The 20,235-nt window shown below is 38.9% G+C and overlaps 1 protein-coding gene across 1 annotated transcript in view; it reads right to left on the reverse strand.

The window, feature by feature from the left end:
* The window catches only part of ATXN2 (ataxin 2), a 170,041-nt gene that overhangs the window by 46,092 nt on the left and 103,714 nt on the right, over positions 1-20,235 (reverse strand). The window contains exons 4-7 of the mRNA XM_006865425.1: positions 5,432-5,556; positions 2,581-2,672; positions 1,850-2,047; positions 237-415 (exon numbers count right to left, since the gene is read on the reverse strand). Coding sequence (XP_006865487.1) covers positions 237-415; positions 1,850-2,047; positions 2,581-2,672; positions 5,432-5,556 — 594 coding nt within the window. The remainder of the gene's footprint in view (positions 1-236; positions 416-1,849; positions 2,048-2,580; positions 2,673-5,431; positions 5,557-20,235) is intronic.

A 20,235-nucleotide genomic window follows, 5' to 3' on the forward strand; every position in this document is an offset into this window, starting at 1 on the left:
GCACTTCATCTTAGCACACAACTGTTTCTTCATGATAAGTAACGTACAAATCAATGACTTGGACAACACTGTCTACTCGTCAGATATCCACACAAAAGTAAATAATTTTAACGAAAAATGCTCCACAAAAATCAAAATTTTGTTCAAAGTTGTAATCAATTATGCAAACTGCTGTAAATACTTAGAAAAGTGTATATTTGATTAACGACATTGACAAATTTGGTCAAAATACTTGCCTCCATTAACTACTCTTTGGTCTGAACCAGAATTCGGGTTGAAATCTGAAGTGTGAGAGGTGGATCTTGATGGCACAGAGCCCGATCCTGGCTGGCCAGTACGCGGTGAATTCTGTCTCCCACTTCCCCAGGAGATGACATCTCGATTTCTTTGTCCAGGAGGAATATATTTATTTTCCCTGAAAAGGAGAGATTCTTTAAATCACTGGATATCAGGCCAATGAAACTTATCTATAAGTAATTTAAGCGGCGGAGAAAATTTGCTATAAAAAAGGCTCAGCATTGAACCAGACTGACTAGCTCTTGCGTCATACCCTGAGGTCTAGCCTCTGGTCTTTCTCATCCCACAGAGTACAGCAGATATATGTTCACTCTCCCCTGATCTGGCCTTTCTGGGGCTGACTCCAGCAAACAGGGTCTGCCTGAAACTTGCTTCTTTCTTGGCTATCTCAACTTTATCTTCTCTGAGATCTTTTTTTGGTTGTTTTGTTTTTGTATGTTTGTATGTTTTCAATATTAGCATGACTGAGAAGTACAAATCCACACTATCAATCCCACAGTCCCCATTTCCCTTGAACTTGACACTTCAGTTCCAATCACAAGACTCTAAACTGCCAGTTCCTTGGAGACTCTGCGTAGCATGCAGCAGGTGTTTTTCAACATACACATATGAATGACAGATCCACATGTCCTAGGAACTCAATGAACCACACAAGATTGGGCCTCACTGTCTCTCTCAATCTGGCTCCATGTTTCCCATCTCATCACCAGTACAACTGTCAATGTGTTTAGTTGTGAAAAAAACCTCAGGGCCACCCCTTTCTCTCACTATCACTGGTCCAGTTGGTTATCAAGTTCTTATATTTGAATTATTTCAATGCATGTGCTAATTCAATATCCTAACTAGCATGCCTCCACTGGTCCTCAATGCCCCAGAATTCTTTCATGCTGCCCCTATTTATAAGATGCCATATTTTAAAACATAGTATACAAAATTCTTAACCATCCACCCTGTTTTCATTGTCCCAGCTCCTATCACCAACTGTCACCACTGCACCCCAAAATGCACCCTGAGTTCCAGATATATGAAACTACTAGTTTTCTGGAGCTGGTGGGATCCTTTCACATCACCATTCTTCTGCATATACCTCTTCACCTGGCAAGAAACTCCTCTCCCTTACGCCTCTCTGAGTGGCAGACAAGCCTAGCATCCTATCACTGAATGTTACCACTCTCTGTAAGGTGTTCTGCAACACACAGGCTATGGTAGTTCCTCTCACCTGGAAAGTTCCTAAACGTTTGAATACAACCTCTAATCTAGCAAATCACATTGTAATCACAAAACTTGAAGTTTCCCCAGCTGGTTGCTGTTCTTTAACAGCCCTTCAATATCTTTCCTTGCTTATCACTGTATCTCCAACACTGGCTTCCATAGAACTGACTCCCAAATGTATTTTCCACAATTACCATAGTCTTTTCTCTAAAAGAACGTTGGACCATATTGCATTTTCTATCTAGCTACATTAGAGGAAGATGAAATATAACCATACATCTTCTCCCATAGACCTTGAGTTACGTATCCAAAATACTACATCATGAGTTCCTTTAAATACCTAGTATTTACGTTGTGCCCCTCACGGTCACTGGAATTTCTCTGAACTGCTGTGTATTTTTCTTCCTCACTCCTATCATCATTTTCCAGGGCCACCCGGGCTTTGTACTGGGCACTTGATTCAATTTCTTCTGCTAACTGGTTTGCCCTTGCTTCCCGTTTTAAAAATTCTTCTGAGTTATCCCTTTCTAAGGGCACCCTGGAACATGAGAAAAAGAAAAAGAAAAGTAAGTATTTTCTAGTCATGGTTTATGTATCGATCAAAACCAACCATTATGGAAGTCCAGAGTTTGCGACACCAGTTAAACTGTAAGAACGAAGGTGATCTAGTCAGCATTCAGTCATCAAGGTTTAAGTATCCTCGTTTCCCTTTCCTGGGAGCAGGAAGACATTTTCAAAAACTGGCTAAACTGACCATTCACCCATAACCTTTACCCTAGCAACAAATTTACATGCTTTATAACTTCACAACAAAACAAAAATATACTTAAAACATAACATTAGAATATGCAGAAACTACATTAAATATAACATGATGATATATAGAAACTACATTCAGTATTTTAGTGGGAATATATCAGCCTACGTAACAACACAATAACTCTTTCACTTAAGTGTTTGACTGAAACTCCAATTGGGGCACTTAAATATTACATATTAATGTAATGTTTAAGTGTCTGATGAAAATAAAAAACAAACGCACCAAAATAAAAGCCAACCTTTCAAACTTACGTATATGAAGATAAACTGCTATCATATGTAGACACTACACCATAATTTTCTTCATTATATCGAAACATATCATTGGGATCCCATCCATTTGACTAGAAGAAAATGAAGCATGTTAAAAACAATTTGTCTCCTTTAATTCATTTAAATAGCAGTACAACAGCAATAACATGTAACACACTACTAAAATTCAGAAAATTTAAAACTACATCAAAATCTCAACACATTTTCTGTCTTTCTTTTTACACGTTTTATGTGAGATGGGTGAAGATTGACAGAGCAGATCATCAGTTTTACATCTAACCAATTATACACACTTCTTTCATCTCACTGACTGACTGCCCTCAATGTAACATCACATTTCTTTCCTTCCTTCCTGTGTTTCTTGTTTCTATTCTAGGCTTCCTTCTTTTCCAACCCAATAAAACTTTGTTCTTGGGTAAATGCTACTCTTTTGATCTAAAAGGTTGACCATTCTATGGGTTGTGTACTAGTGTTGTTGTTTCCCATATAGACCAATCAATTTTCAGCTTTACTGAAAATTGAGCCAGGGACATTAACAGATGTTTTAAGGAAAAGCTTTTCATCTACTATCAGACCCTGCAAGTTATTAAGTGTACAGAACAATAATTTGATGGGCTATTAGTAAAAGTTTAAAACCTTCTAGTTACTTTATAAAAAATAAAGGGTCTTGAAGACAAGACCCTTCATATCATGGTTGCCTCCTCTCCCCTGCCAATGTTTGATTTTAAGGTCACAGCTCATCAGTCTGTGAAGGACAAGCGGTGCTTTTTGCCAGCCCAAAGCACAGACCTGGGTTTTGGGAGGACAAAGGGGCAAACAAAGCCTTCAAGATAGGACCCATGGTACTAGATCTGCACCATGCTTCCCTTTCTGCTGGGAAGGTAGCATTAGAAAGTGAGCACGTAACCACTGGACGGAGTGGTAAGAGCTAAGTCTTAGACGTGGTTTTTTCATTAAGAGCAACTGTAACTCTAGCCTTAGTCAGTGCTTTAACCTAGAACCGCAGTGGAAACAGCTCTACAACTTTATGATTTTTTGAGGGAACCAAAGAAAACTACTGTTTTCAAAAGTAAGACTGCAATCTTTAATTTTTTTAAAAGCCAACCAATCAGTGGCAAGGGGACAAAATTTCACTGGTGAATTGGTTGGTGGTGGCTGTGTGTGGTGAAGTTGGTTTTGACTCATGGTAACCCTGTATAGGATTTTCAAGGCTGTAAATCTTCATAGGTGCGAAAAGTCTCTGCTTTCTCCTGTGGAGCAGCTGGTAGATTCGAACTGGTGACCTTGAGATTAGTAGTCTAACTTGTAACTTACCATGCTACCAGAGTGTAATCGCTTCTTTCTCTAATGTTCCAACATTTTTTTTAAAGCCTGACTGCTGGGTAAGGGCAAAATATAGCGCATACTGCTACCCCCCTCATACAAGCCATGCGGATGGCATATTCCACTCTTAGGCTTGAACCCTAGTTTCTCCTGTGCTACTCCAGTAAGAATGTGATGTCTACTGACGTTAGTAAAACCACTCTTTAGGCCCAACTACATGTGGGTGGGAAATAACAATTACCTAGGGATGCTATAAAATTATGTAGTATATGCTCTGTACCAAAAAACAAACTATGTTGAAAAACATCCAGTAAAAAGTAATTATCTCCCTATTTCGGTATACACAGATAACCAGTATTAACAGCTTTTTGGACATAGTTCCAGACATCCTCTTTGCATATACAAGAATATAGTCAGATTTGTTTCTTCTCTCTCTCCCTCACCCCCTTTTAAAATCCAAGTAGGGTCTTACTGTTCTGCAATGTATTTAAAAAAAAAAAAAAAATCTTGGCTACCTTTCCACATCAGCATACTCTTCTTTTTCATAGACATGCAGTATTTCACCTGAATAGAGGTACCATAAATCTCTTTAACCTATGCCTTATTGATGGACTTTTTTTAAGTTTCCAAAGTTTTGGTACCAGAACAATGCTGTCAAAATAATAATTCTCACTATGTGCTTGTCATATGGATATATTATGGACTAGATAAACTTCTTAGAGCTAGAGTTTATGTGTGTTTAAGTCTGGGTAAACATTTTCAGAAAGCATCTATAGTCTCTGTGCCTCTCTGACATTGAGCCTAGTCCTCCACAGCCTCCTTTGGGTGTGGGGATGCACAGGCCGAGAACCCTCGAGAGTTTTAAAATTACTAATTACATGTTGCCACGTATTTCCAGTTTCATAACTAGGTAAACAAAGCGTTAAACATCAAGCTTAAATTTGTTATATACAGATTTTTCAATGGAAGATTCTATATCCAATTCAAATTCTGTGCCTAAGCACACTCGTATTTGGCAAGCTACTTTTCTTTATGCCTTTACATTCAGGATTTTTCTAATGTAACCTAACTACTATATTTTACTAATGAGTTCTCTTCCTCAACAAAAAGTCTAGAATGTCTTATTTTGACCTCAACTCTAGGTATAGTTAACAGACAATTCAAGACATTATTTTCCTTAGACTGCCTTATTCTGCAGAGTGTTTAAAGCAAAATATGCTGCATTTCCAAATTTTCCCATGCTTCCCAACTGACATTTATAAATTACTTGCTGTGATTTATTTTAATCAAACTGAAATAATTCATGAGTTTGCCCAGAGAATAGACAGCACTTCTACTTAACCCGTAACAAGTAAATAAAACACATAATTTTCTTATTGCCTGGGAACAGGAGATGAAGTATATATTTATATGACATAACTTAATATCATGAGATGGGAAACCACATACAGACCACACAGACCTTAGATTCACTTTCAAGGATACCCACTGCAGGAATCTGACTTACGACATCGTTCTCCAAAGCCTCCAGTTCCTCAGCAGTAGTGAGTTCACCTGCATCCCAGGGTTCCAGGTCTTTCTCTCTGTGCTCACCATTTACTTTAGCACTGATAGCAGAGTCAGTAAAAGCATCTGCAAAGGATGGTTTTGGTTGAAACACCATACAATAGGCTACACAAATACACAAAGGAATGATCAACGATCAAAGAAGTATGCTTAAAAAACTCATGGTCCCAAGTGACCTCCTAGTATAAAGAGATCACTTTTCAGCACTACACTCTCAGATGTTCACATCTAATCCTTACTCTCTCAGATGATTCAATTCACAGATAACATCTCAGAACCTTTTCCCAAAGAATGTTGTCACATGAAACAAATATTAAGGTATTCATACAATTCATTTATTTCTATAAAAATGTTACTTGTGTGTTTCAGAAGTGACCCAGAAAACTGCTCTGAACCCATTCAAAGCAAGATCTCTTTTGTGAAATAGACCCCTGGATTACATATACCTTCAGAACGTCTGCAGTCAAACCTATGGGAATGGTTTTTTAACTTTTCAAATCCACGCCTATCTGAAGTGATAGGCGTCTAGCAGACTCCTAGCCATTCTAGGCCCATGCCTTCATAAAATCCACTTTCCCTGAAGCCACTGTGTCCCAACAGTTCAGATGGCAGGCTTCCCTGGACTTCTCATCTCCATCTTCTCACTCATTTGTATTCTTGTCTCTGAGGAGCACTGGCATGTGAGGGCATAGTGGCACCTGTGTGTTCAGCTGACTTAGCTGTTCAACTACCTTGAAGCTGCTGTCTGGCATAGGTAAGTTTTTCTACTTGGAAATTAGAAGCCAGTTAAAGGCAGGCCAGTTCCAGCTGAGTATGAGAAAAAGCTTTGTAGATATAGGCTGCATTAAAATGGCATGACTACCAGGGCACACCGCCTACCACAGGGCTAGGGAGCTATTCTGCTGTTCTGGCTCTAACAGGGAGCTCTGCCTCCCCCCTCCCCCCCCAGCTAATCTTACAGTTTCCTTCAAAAGTGAACTCCAGAAGGAGTTTTAACTTGGCATTATTTCTATGAGGATAAGTCCAAAAGTATTGCTATAAAATCACAGAACCTTTTTATAAAACAAATCCATCAACACACGAGGCTAATGTTTCTCGACAGATCCTCCATCTTTTATACAGTTCTGAAGGCAGTGTTTCCATCTTTCTAACTCTTCCCTGATAATTCTGCATATTTCCACTGACACCAGGTTTTCGCATCCTCAGGGGACTCATATGTGGTCTTTTACAATGTTGAGTTTTGTGAACAAAAAAAAGTCCAAATAACAAAATGAAGGTTGGAGGGTGTATTAGATAAGGCTTACAAAAGAACTTCTTGTAAAACAGTCTTTACTACCCTTGAAGAATGAGCAGGTGCATGTAGTGATGGGAAAAAATTTCTTAGCACAATTTTCCTGGCCTTTTTCTCATCAATGTTGTTTTCCAGTCTCTTAAAACTTCTTCCTAATAAACCCACATGGTTGTCCAGTGGTTTTTTTTTTTTTTTTCTTAAAGTACCAAGATAACCCCAAATCAGCTGCCATAGCTTACTGAGTGGATCTTACTGCCTTGAACTCAACTGGCTGAGCAGCACCCCTTGGAAGCCACTATTTTGCATGGACCTTACTCTCTGGATCATGCTAATAAATCCAAGATGCATCCTTGGTTATAATTCATTTCATTAAGTAATCTTCAGTAGCTTCAATCCTGCTTAAAAGACAGATGGAAAGATCAGTTCTTTGGGCTAGGTGATCTTCGCACAATGCCTTTAGCATTTGCCAAGTATAGAGCTAGTTGAGACCAAGATGTTTACTTAAAACTGAAAATGCTGAACCACAGTGAGACCCCACCTTCAGGAGCTACGTCATCAGTGGCAATCCTACGGTCTTGTTCCACAGCTTCTTCATTTGTCAAGGTTAATGGTCTTCTCTCTCTTGGCTCATCTTTGTGGTCTTTACTTAAAATTCATGATCCGTATAAAAATTGTTTTTATGTGGGGAAGCATAAACTTGTTGCACAGCTTCAATGATTTAATTAACTATCACCTAGTTTTGTTCAAAATTTGGTATCAGCCCTGACCTCCAATCATTTTTTTCCCATGGCACAAAAAGTATTCTCTTTTGTTTAAGGCACCTTACTGACAGTAAGATTATATATACTAAGAGAACTAGTCTATAGACATCCACTGTTGAGAGAGACATGCTTAGACATGTTTGGAATAAACCTGTGCATGTATGAAATGGAATTCCAGTAGCAATACTTCCTGACTTACCCTGGTATATATAAGGTGCCTGGGTGGCACAGTGGTTAAGCACTAGGTTGCTAACTGAAAGGTCAGCGGCTCAAACCCACCAACTGCTCCTTGGGAAAAAGATGAGGCTGTCTGCTCCTGTAAAGACTGATAACCATGGAAACCCTATGAAGGAGTTCTATTCTGTTCTGTAGGGTCACTGTGAGTCACAATGGACTTGGTGGCACTGGGTTAAGGAGCTGCCCTTGTATAATACACATTATCTCCCTAGTGGGCAAAGTGATTCAAGATGGCAAATGCAGTCAAGGCACCATAAGCCTGGCTAGCTCTTACCTCCTCTCCTCACACAAGAGGGGTGTGTGTCTGTGCATGTGCATCATTCATTGGACCTGTGGGTTTAGCCGCCAACTCCACCTAGCCGTGCTCCACAAGTAGCAAGACTAAGAGCTACAAGCTTGCCATGGAGGTCCCCACAGCAGCAGGCCTCAGATAGGGAGGTAGAGGACCGGGCAAGTGAAGACGTCTGTACTGTGAAAAAGCTTTCTACCAGATACATGTATTCCTAATACCCCATTCTTAGCCAGAAGCCTCTGATGGCCCTAAAAATCTGGCCTCATTTGGAATTCACTGAGGTCGAGTTCTACTCTATGTCATCTTGAAGTTACTGGAAAGGTTGATAAAAATTTATATTTTCCATCTATCCTGTTAATGCTGTAATCATACTGCTCTGGAAAAGCATACATTTAAATAAATAAAGCATTTACTTAGAAATTCAGCACTAAAGACAACACTATTCAAGAAATCAAAGCTCAAAGAAGCTAGAGATTTTACAGAACCACACAGATTTTTTTTCACTGCAGTGTGTGTGTTGTGTTGTATGTACTGAATAGTATTTAGGAAGGACTAGGTTCTGAGTCAAGCTGTGTTCAAATTCAGGTCAAAATGTACAAGAAAAACAGCTTAAAGATGCAGGAACTGGCATTAATCTAAACAAAATAAAAAAGTGACTTCTACACTGGAGTTCCTAAAACTTCATGGAATCAGGCTTTACTTGCTGCCTACGAGGTGGTCTGTGTTAGGAGGCCATTCCTAAGTAGCCTAAGTTGTCAATACTACCTATTGACCTGAAATCTTCTGTTTACAGTACTTGCCTTAGGAAGGAACAAACTGTTCACGTGTTATCACTTAGCATGAAGACAAAACGGGGAATGAAAATGTCAAAAAAAAAAAAAAAAAAAAGTGATTCAATAAGACAGGCTATGCCTTGATTTGAGAATTTCCCTCAAATTCAAAGCCCTCAGTAAAGCCGGGCCGTTCCCAATGCCTCTATCTGTTAAGACATTCTTGCCTCACTCTGGTCACTCTGGGCCATACCACTATCACTAGTTAGATGAAGCAAGAGTTCAGCGCTGCTTTTCCCAGTATGACCAACACTCACTAGTGTAAATGCTGGAAGTGTTATTAGCTATTTTATTAATACCCAGGGTTAAAATTTTATAACACCATTTTTGGGATATTGAACAAATAGTATAATGCTGTAACTAGGATTTATGCAAAGTTCAGAAAATTCAACTGGCCATAATCTAATTGCATTTGTGAGAATTTGCATGCAAATTTTTAACAATGCCATATGTCAGGTGTATTAATTTTACATTATTTACGGCAAGAAACAGAAGCATTATAAGAGCAAGATGCAGAAATACAAAGTGACTATTAAAAAAGTATTACCTGTTTCTGAAGGGACTACAGGTATAGAAAAGAAAAAAAAAAAAAAAAGAAAAATAAAAATTATCAGATGAAATGACAACGATTTAATCATGTGCTTCACTTTCTGCCATATAAATATATACTTTACAAAAATCTCTAGAGAGAAAAAAACGTGTATATATTATATCTCCCTCACTCCTACCCTTATGCTAGCCCAACCCTGGGATTTCACCCTCTACCACTGGCTCTCAGAAGGAACCCTGAGAGCACAGTCAAATTATAAGCTGGGCTGCTAACTGCAAGGTCAGCAGTTTGAAACTACCATCCACTCCGTGGGATAAAGATGTGGCAATCTGTTCCTGTGAAGACTTATACAGCCGTGGAAACCTTTTATACAGGGTTGCTATGAGTCAGAACCGACTTGGTGGCTGGCACACAGTCACTACCAACCAATAGCTCTCAGAAGCCTCCCTTATTTCAGATTCTGGGCAGAAACCAAGTTGTTCTGGGCCAGTGGTGCCACCTGGTGGCGTACAGGAAAAACAGCTTAAACTTTGTCTTGTGTTGTTTCTATGCCCTCAGTTCCACACTCAAGAAACATGGCATGAATTCTGTTACCCAACCTTTCTTTTTTCATCTGAACTCTTCTGAGAAGTTGTTTAAAGGGTCAGAATAGCAGTGGAATCAGTAAAATGCTAGTGACATACAATAATTAATACAACATAAACATAATATAGTAAATTTATATAAATATGTAAATATCATTAACGTAAAATTAACATCACAAACCCTCAGCAAAGTCTTACCCAAGTCTTCAACTGGCCATTTCACCTCTCAATTAAATATGCTTTTCCCTTAAAACCTGTCTTCATTATAGTATTCTTCTGTTGGATCAATGATTAATATTATGACATTTTTTCTCCAACCATTTAAAAAACATTTTTCCATCACATTTCATCAGGTGCACTGTGGACAAACCTCTACACGATCTCATGTCATTTACAGTAGGGTCAATCTGGAAACCAAGAGCTTCCTTTTTCAGCATCTACTGAGCACCTACTCTGCACAGCTGGTCAATGAGCTCAACTGCACTGGGGCTGCTTGTCTGACAGATTCAATGCTCTAGTTGCTCCTCAAAAACCCTATATATAGTTATGAGTCAGAACCAACTCAATAGCACTTAACAACAACACAATGAACACTGAGGGGTCTAGGGGGTGCAGACAGGAACATCAAGACCAAGGGCACAAATAATCCTCAGATATGAAGAGGGACTCTTTAGAGGATAGAAAATATTATCTAGCAGAAAATCTAATAATTACTATAATTTCAAAGGGGCAATTAGGAGAATATAGTATTTCAAGACATGCATCACAATTGTAAAAATGATATGAAATGAACTGAATTCTATAGGTGCTGAAGTCAAAAGCTAGTTGTCTACATTTATACTAGGAAGAAATGCTTGATTTCAATCAAAAGTTAGTGGAAATAAAGACTGAAACTTTTCGTCCTATGCAGTTCACTGAATGCCACAAGGAATCCATGAAGCCGGACCAACAAGTCAGCCTAACTGCTGCAACAGGTTAGAAGAAAGGGCAATCTGCTAGGGATAAACAAAAGGAAACAGATGGAGTACAAAAATGGAAGGTCGTCATTAAGATTGGAAAAGTAGATTAAAAAAAAACTTCTGAATGTAAACAATTAGCCCAAAAAACTAATGGACCATGTGAGCCTCATCTCCACAACCCTGAGATGGGAAAAACTAAAGAGTGCCCACTTTACTACCTAATGCTCTGAGAGGGATCATAGTAGAAGGACCTAGATAACAGTGACAGACAAATGTGAAACAAAACTCAAAATCATCAAAGAGTCCAAGCTTACTGGTCAGACAGAAACCCTTCAGGTTTTAAAATGAATTCACCTCCACGGCTCTTCCAGCCAAACAATAGACAGGTCTGTAGGGAGCAGTACATTAAGGAGGTATGCACACTTTAGAATAATCAACTAGTTGAGACATACACAGCACCATTAACCCAAAGATAAAGTTCAGAAGGGTTAGTAAAGAAGGAAGAATAGAACTGGGGAAGAGGGAGGAAGAGGAATATGTTACATTATGGGGATGGCAATCAATGAGATGAAAAAGAATTTATGTATGAACTGCTGAATGGAAAACTAATCTGCTCTGTAAACCTTCTTCCAAATCACAACAAAAAGTTTAAAAGAAAATAAAGATCTGTTGAGCTCTCCAGCAGGAGATCAAAGATCCACTAGCCAGCATTATAAAGGAACTTTCCCCAGCCATATATAGAGGACTAGAGGACTGGAGGACAAAATAGAAGGCTAGGGAGGAGCCAAAGGCCAAAGAGTCCTGTTGGGAGCAAGAGGAAGGGGACAGCAAAGTTAAGAAGCTACAGTCAGAAAAGACTTTAAATGATGTCGAAGTCCTGAAATCAGTCTGCTACAACAGCATGGAGATGAAAGATGCTGAAGCAGCAAAGCTTAGAAGGCTAAGTTTCCACAAGGATAGTGTTCCGTTTCAAAGCACCACATTCAAAATAAAAGTTTGCAACACTTACCATCTGCAAACTGACATTTCAAAGTATCAGGATCCTAGCCACAAAACCAAAGGAAACGTGAATGCATTCCAAAGGTGTACACACCTCTGCTTCGAAATACCAAGAAGCTAGACAACAAAACCAAACACAGGGTTGTCTTGGCATCATACGGGAGCCAGGAACTGTCTCTGCAGCACATGGACCCTTGTGATTTTTTCCTGTCTCAGAAGCGCAAACTCTCAACCAAACTCCTGTTTTTAAAAGTCATTTGTGGGGAGGAGATTGTAATCAATGGAATGAAACGATGAGTGTAAAACTGATGTTCTCCCATGTAAACTATCACTTAATTCACAATAAAAACTCAAAAAAAAGACAACAGAATTTTTCCAGACACACACACAAGTCATTGTTTGGGGGGTGGGGGAGACGATTAGTGACAAAGCTCAAACATCCAGTAAATGAAGATGTGACTGTAAAGGAGAACACAGTAGAGAGCAAAGTAACAGACTACATCTGCCAGGCCAGGCAGGACAAGCTTCCACAACAAAATGAACAACACAGGCAAACACCTGCATCCCCAAGTGTGGGGCACAATTTAGAATAATTTCTTAATAAGAAAAGGCTTCAAAGGTTCGTGGAAAAATTGAATGCAAAGATACTGACATTTTCTACCAACTTTTTGAAACCTCTTGTTAAAAAAAAAAAAGCCGTATTTCCAAAAGGCGAAAAATTACCTTTGGGCTATTTGAATAAAAACACTGAGTTTTGTGACCCTTAGTAGAATGGAATTATTTAGACCCTGATTTGCATTCGAATACAAGGTATTTTTCTTCCAACCCTGTGAACTCAAAATGAATTACAGTGAAGTCTGTTTCAGACAATTTCTCACAAATAGGACATTATCCACACCTTGTTTTGAATTCAGATGTATCTGCATTTCTACCATAGAAAACAGCCAAGACATGCCTTTAAAGGCCTGTCTGCATGCTCTAACATTTCACTTCTTGTTTTTCTTATTTATACAAGAATAATTTGGGTCTTATTTTCCAAGCTAACACTTAAGATTCTGTTTATATTTCAAAAGGGTGTCAAACTGCCTACTGGAAGCATATGCCTGTCAGAAAAATATGCCTTGGACATTCAGGAAAGCAGTTTGTAGATTTGGCTAGTGATAATTGCTTTCTTGAATATCTAAGAACTGAATGGTAATTACTACTCAAAGCATCATCTATGGCAATATATCAATGCAAGGAAAAAAGAAAACCAAAAAACTAGAAATCAAATGCAAATCTCTAGCCAAATATATTTTCCCCTGGTTCAGGTCTAGTGAATGTAAATATATATAGATTAACCTTTCCAAGACTGAAACTCAAAGGACACTGGGGGCTAGAGCTTAGAGTGAAACGGCCAGCTAATCTGAAGGCTGGGGGTGGGGTGGGGGTGTGTGGGGGGTGTGGCAGGCAAGAACATCCAAACTTGAAGATATTACCCATTTGATCTAGTTTGGATGGCTTGTTGATCAGAACTCAACGACAGGAAGATAAAGAATTTTGATACAGGGAACAAGTGTATATTGCTACAATTTGGTGAACCTGACCTTTGGTTACGGATGTAGTTGGTCAAAATTCCAACCGAAAGGGAAGGAGTCTTCACATCAAGGATAAAACCTGTCCCCTCAGTGCACAGGATTGATAGAGATAGGAAACTGAGGCATTGGCTACCCAAAATGGGGGGCTATAAAAGGCATAAAGCGGCTGGTTTACAAGTTTTCAAGTGTGCTTAGTTTCAAGGGTAGGAAGTAAAATCCCCACACTCAATAGTTTTCCTTTTGTCTAGATGTGTCTGGTGAAAGGGGATGGGGGAAGATGATGGGATAGGATTTTTTTGAAATAGTAATTGTTATCATGACTAATCAAGATTGTCACAACTATAAAAGTAGAAGATGTGTACACAAAAAAGGAGGGAGTAGATAATCTTTCTTTCTAGGAACAGAGGCCCCTAGGATCATCAAAAGGAAAGCGCATGGGACCCTAACCAGAGAAGCAGGGGCAGCAGAGGTGATGGTATAGAGATAAAGCAGCTGAGGACTCAAGACCCACATAATGAGAAAGGCTGTGTGCCTGTGGGTAGGAGACTGGCTTATAAAATGTGCCCTTCAGTCATTTAAATAAATATTTTGCTGTGTGTTTCATGGACATCAAAAAAAAAAAAAGACACAAGAGAGGTAAATACTAGTAACTGATGGTGCGTGGAAGGAATTATAATCATTGCAATGAAACAAAATATGATTGGTTCAGTGCAACACTGATGTTCTGACCAGTGAACTATCACTTAATTCACAATAAAAAAATCAACTGAAGCACAAAATAAAGTTTGTAAAAAATCATTTAAGGAAAGATACACTTGTGAGGTCTCTAGAAACTCTGTTAGCATAGTGGTTACGAGTCGGGCTGCTATCCTCAAGGTCAGCAGTTCGAAACTATCAGCTGTTCCATATGAGAAAGATGAGGCTTTCTGCTCCTGTAAAGAGTTACAGCATTGGAAACCTTATGCAGGGTTACTATGAGTCAGAATCGACTCTACGGCACATAATGACACCACCACCACTGAACCCTCTGGCTCGGGATTTCATTTTGATGGTCAGAGGAAACTTGTACCTCTGCAAGAATGAAATGAGTCCAATCACTGTTCAAGCACTTAAAAAAAAAAAAAACAAGCCATACTGTTGTTGTTGTTGTTATGTGCCGTGGAGTCGGTTCCGACTCATAGCAACCCTGTACAGGGTTTCCAAGGCTGTAAATCTTTATGGGAGCAGAAAGCCTCATCTTTCTCCTGTGGAACAGCGGGTAGTTTCGAACTGCTGACCTTGTGGCTCGCAGCCCAATTCGTAACCACTATGCTACCAGAGCTTCTTAAGCCATATATGTGTGTGTGTATTGCTTAACCTCAACAGTTAAAGGAAGAAAGAGAACGATAAAGAAAAGAACTTTGTAGAAAGTTATAGCAAATAGGAAAAAAAAAATAAACTCAGATATTATTTTATGTCTCAACTGATTTCAATAACAAAATTTAAAAAATAAAAACAAACAGATTTTGGGAACTGAGCTGTCGATACTATTAGTCCGGTATTGTTGTTAATGCCTTCAAGTTGGTTCCGACTCATAGCATTCCTGTATAGGGTTTCTGAGAATGGTTGGTTGGTGGATTAGCAATCCAGGGCTTATCCTACATTGAAGTATAAATAGTCTTTTTATTGTGAAGTGGGTGACGGTTTACCAGTCATTTTTATAACTTTCTCTCAAATCTAGTATTCAGAAATAGGTTTAATAAAAAAATATTAACAAAATAAAGTCCACCTCTTAAAGATGTCCAAACACTTTTTGGTTTCTCTGGAAAATGTACAAACTAGTTCAGATTCAGATTGGACTTGTCTAACATAAATCAGAACAACTGGTTAAGTGGCTCACTTCATTCTCTTTGTTGTTGTTAGGAGCTGTCAAGCCAGTTCCAACTCACAGGGACCCTATGTACAACAAGAGGAAACATTACCTGGTGCTGCACCTTCTCCTCTTTGCCAAGACTGATTTGGGTAAACAATACATTTTTATTTGCAGTTAGGTGGAATATAAATTAAACAGAGATAAGTAATCTGCAGTCTCAGCTTTATTGTACCACTGTATTACTATAGTGTGAATTGTTGTTGTTGTTGTTAAGTGCCATCGAGTCGGTTCCGACCCATAGCGACCCTGTACAGGGTTTCCGAGGGTGTAAATCTTTACGGGAGTAGAAAGCCTCATCTTTCTCCCGCGGAGCGGCTGGTAGTTTCGAACTGCTGACCTTAAGGTTCGCAGCCCGATTCGTAACCACTACGCTAGATCTGTTATTTCCATGAGTTCACCAAAACCGTGTAAGGCAACTGAGAAAACAAAACTAAAACCAGATCTTAACTGGCATACGACCACTACTACATACACTGGTGTTCAATGCCATTGAGCGGATCCTCACTCATAGCGACCCTGGCTTGAAACTACCAACCTTTCAGTTACCAGTCCGCTGCTTACACTACAGCACCACAACAACTGATGACCACCATGTACTACAGTGGAAACGGTTTTGCTGAAAATTTCCTGGACATATTAGTATTATTACTGACCTACCTGAAAGTTCAAAACCACTACTGGTTTGATTGAAGCCCTCCCACTGGTGGAATGTAACTGCCTGCTTTGAATCCCTCACCATCACCAGGTAGTAGTATTGTTCTAAACTGCTGTTGAGTTGGTTGTGACTCATAGCAACACTATACAGAGTTTCCAAGGACAGGCTGGTAGCTGCCAATCTTGTGGTAAGCAGTCTACTGCTTATCCTACAGTGCCACACCAGGGCTCTTCAGGTAGTGTTAATCTTCCTCATCTTAGTAGATAGTCCTGGTGTGGTACTGCAGGTTAAGTACTACACCATGAGGTTAGTTTAAACTTCAAGGTCGGTGGTTCAAACTCAACAGACGCTCCTTAGAAACCCTATGCATCAGGGTTATTATGAGTCGGAATTGACTTAATGGCACTTAACAAGAAGCTGATATACGAAACATCAAATCCTCCTGTTTTGAATCTATACTTCTAGTGAGGGGGACCAATTCCTTATGTATGCTCACTGGCCATTTCTAAGGCTTTTTATTTTTCCTAGTTTGCAGCTTGCTGTTTAAAATATATGATACATTTGAACCCATTTAGAGCTTTAATTTTTTTTATAAGATGTATCAATATCTTATTTTGACTTAGTGGTCATTTTTAGAAAGTCCTTGTTGTTGTTGTTAAATGTCATGGAGTTGGTTCTGACTCACAGCGACCCTGCACAAGGTTTCCGATGCTGTAAATCTTTACAGGAGCAGAAAGCCTCACCTTTCTCCCGTGGAGCAGCTGGTAGTTTCAAACTGCTGACCTTAAGGTTCGTAGTCTGACTCGTAACCACTACGCTACCAGAGTCCTTACCTACCTCAAAATTTGCTCTGAAACATTTATACCTTTTGGGTTTTGCTTTACATTTCTATATTCAATCCATTTAGGTTTCAATGTGGTGACAGGTATACAGTAGGGATCTAATGCCTCCCACCCCTCAAATATTGTTCCCAAACCAATCACTTTTACTGCAGATTAAAAGGATTGTCTTCTTCGTATATAACTATATACCAATATTAACTTAGTCTCTTTTAGACTCTCTATTCTTTTCTACTATAATAATTATGACTTAATTACATTAGTTATAATTTCATAATTTTTGTTTTGGAAAAAAAAAAGTAAAATTGTGTTAATACATGTAATCTTGTAAATTCTAGGGTCATTGTCCATTGGTGAAAAAAGAGAAAGAGCAAGAATCTCTTTAGATGATTTTGAGAACTTTATAATGCTAGGTTGACAATGCAGAGGGTTTAGGGAGATTGATATGCTGATCAGCTGAAAATCTATGTATAACTTATAGCTGATCCTTGAACAACATGGGTTGGAACAACGTGAGCTCACTCTAAATGGATTCTTGCAACATGGGCTCACCACAATAGCAAAAGGAAAAAAACCCGTGCATACATAGGTCCACAGCATTTAAACCCACTTTGTTCAAGGGGAACTGTATAATGTTTTCTGCTTGAGATTTTTATTTGCTTGCTTTCAATTTTAAAATAATCCAATAATTACTACTCTGACTATGGTATACATATGAAGAATACCGAGAGAATTTCTATATGCTCTAAAAATGTATAAACAATTCAATTTTAATATATGGGAGGAAGCCATCTTTTCGCAAACACACCACGCTTTCTTCCTATTGTCTGTCAGTTTGTTGTCCTGTGGTGACTTGTGTGTTACAGTGATGCTGTAAGCTATGCTACCATTATGTTACAAAGCTGAAGGGTCGCCCATAGTGGACAGGTTTCAGGTGAACGTCTACACTAAGGCAGCCTAAGGAGGAGGAGAGGTGGACTACTTCCTGAATGTTTAGACACTGAAAACTTTATGAACGAAAGTGAAACACTGTCAAACACTACTGGAATATTGGATATTGAAACATGATGAATAGCACAAGAATATTGTCAGAAGATAAGCACCTCAGGTTGGAAGGCATTCAAAACACCACTGGGCAAGAGCTGCCTCCGCAAAGTAGAATTGACTGTGATAACACAAAAAGAGTAAAGTTTTTGGTGCCTTAATTTGTTGAGGGGGTATACAATTCAAAATGAGGAGAAACAGCTGCAAACATCCATTAATAATCAGAGGATGGAATGTACAAAGTATGAATCTATGAAAACTGAAAGGTATCAAAAATGAAATGGAGCACATAAAGATCAATATTCAAGGAATTGTCGTTAAGTGCTTTTGAGTCGGTCCCAACTCATAGCGACCCTGTTCAGAGTTTCTGAGAAGTGGCTGGTGAGTTTAAGCCACTGACCTTGTGGTCCAGTGCTTATCCTACAATGCCACAGCAGGACTCCATCCTAGGCATTAGTGAGATGAAATGGATTCTGTAGTTTTAATCTGACAATCATGGTTTACTATGTAAAGAACGACAAATTGAAAGGAATGGCATCATATTCATCATCAAAAACAACATTTCAAGATCTACCTTGAAAGATTCACTCAACATTAATAACATTACAGAAATTAAAATGCCAAGAAAACTCTCAAACAAAATGAACTCAGCACAGGAAATGATGCAGAAGCCAATATGAATTTAAAAAAAAAAACACAAAAAACCCACACACAGCAAAAAAAACAGAACACTTCAAATAAGTTGTCTACAGGAGACAAAATAGAAAGATGAAGAAAACTTTGAAGAGTAACAACGAATCTACCATACATCTTACAACACGGATGAACCTGAAGAACATTATGTTGAGTGAAATTGGTGGTGGTTATATGCTTTGGAGTCAATTCCGACTCATAGTGACCCTGTACAGGTTTCCATGGCTGTAAATCTGTACGGGAGCAGAAAGCCTCACCTTTCTTCAGTGGAACAGCTGCTGACACTGAGGTTAGCAGCTGGATTCATAACGACTATGCTACTAGTCAATCACAAAAGGACAAATATTGTTTGAGACCAATGTTGTAAAAAGTTAAGAAAAGGTTTTCTTGATAAAATAAATAATCTATGATGGCTACAGGGGAAGAGAAAATTATTCACAAGCTAGAGGGTAGACACATGTTAACATGGGTGACAGGGCAGGTAATATATAACAAGAGGGAGGGTTAGCAGATGAAAAAATTAAGGTATTTGGATACACAAGGAAAAATACAAGAGAGTGAATAGAAGTAAATACTGTTAATTGTTGGTACATGGAAGGGATTGCAATCATTGTAATGAAACAAAGTATATGATTTGTTGAAAGTAAAACTGATGATCTGCTTTGTAAACCTTCACTCAATTCACAACAATATATTTTTTAAAAAGAAGACAACAACAAGAAAGAAAGAAGGAAAAGACCACCAAAATGGATGTCGGAAGAGACTCTGAAATTTGCTCTCCAGTATAGATAGATATGCTAAAACAAATGGAAGAAATCAAGACGTAAAAGAGTTAAACAGAAAATGTCAAAGTATAGTTTGAGAAGACAAAGATAAGTATTACAATTTAATGTAATGTGCAAAACCCTGGTGTTAGAAAACTAACAGGGAAGTGCACATTCAACATTTCTTAAGCTGAAAGAACTGATAAACATATTCAAGCCTCACCCTGCAATATTGAAGGATCCCATGGGCAAAATATTGGATGATTCAGAAAGTATCAAACGAAGACAGAAGGAGTACACAGAGTCACTGTTTCAAAAAGAAACAGTCAGGCTCTCTGCTCCTCCCCGTTCGACAGGCAGCCGCAGCTTCTCTTGCAGTACCAGCCGCATCCCTGAGACAAGATGGTGAAGGTCGGAGTCAACGGATTTGGCCGTATTGGGCGCCTGGTCACCAGGGCTGCTTTTAACTCTGGAAAAGTAGAGGTTGTTGCCATCAACGACCCTTTCATTGACCTTAACTACATGGTATATATGTTCCTGTATGATTCCACCCATGGCAAGTTCAATGGCACTGTCAAGGCTGAGAACGGGAAACTTATCATCAATGGGAGGTCCATCTCTATCTTCCAGGAGCGAGATCCCGCCAACATCAAGTGGGGTGATGCTGGTACTGAATATGTTGTAGAGTCCACCGGTGTCTTCACAACCTTGGAGAAGGCTGGGGCTCACTTGAAGGGTGGTGCCAAAAGGGTAATCAT

Source organism: Chrysochloris asiatica, unplaced genomic scaffold, assembly GCF_000296735.1.
Source record: "Chrysochloris asiatica unplaced genomic scaffold, ChrAsi1.0 scaffold00078, whole genome shotgun sequence".
In the NCBI taxonomy this organism is placed as follows: Eukaryota; Metazoa; Chordata; class Mammalia; order Afrosoricida; family Chrysochloridae; genus Chrysochloris; species Chrysochloris asiatica.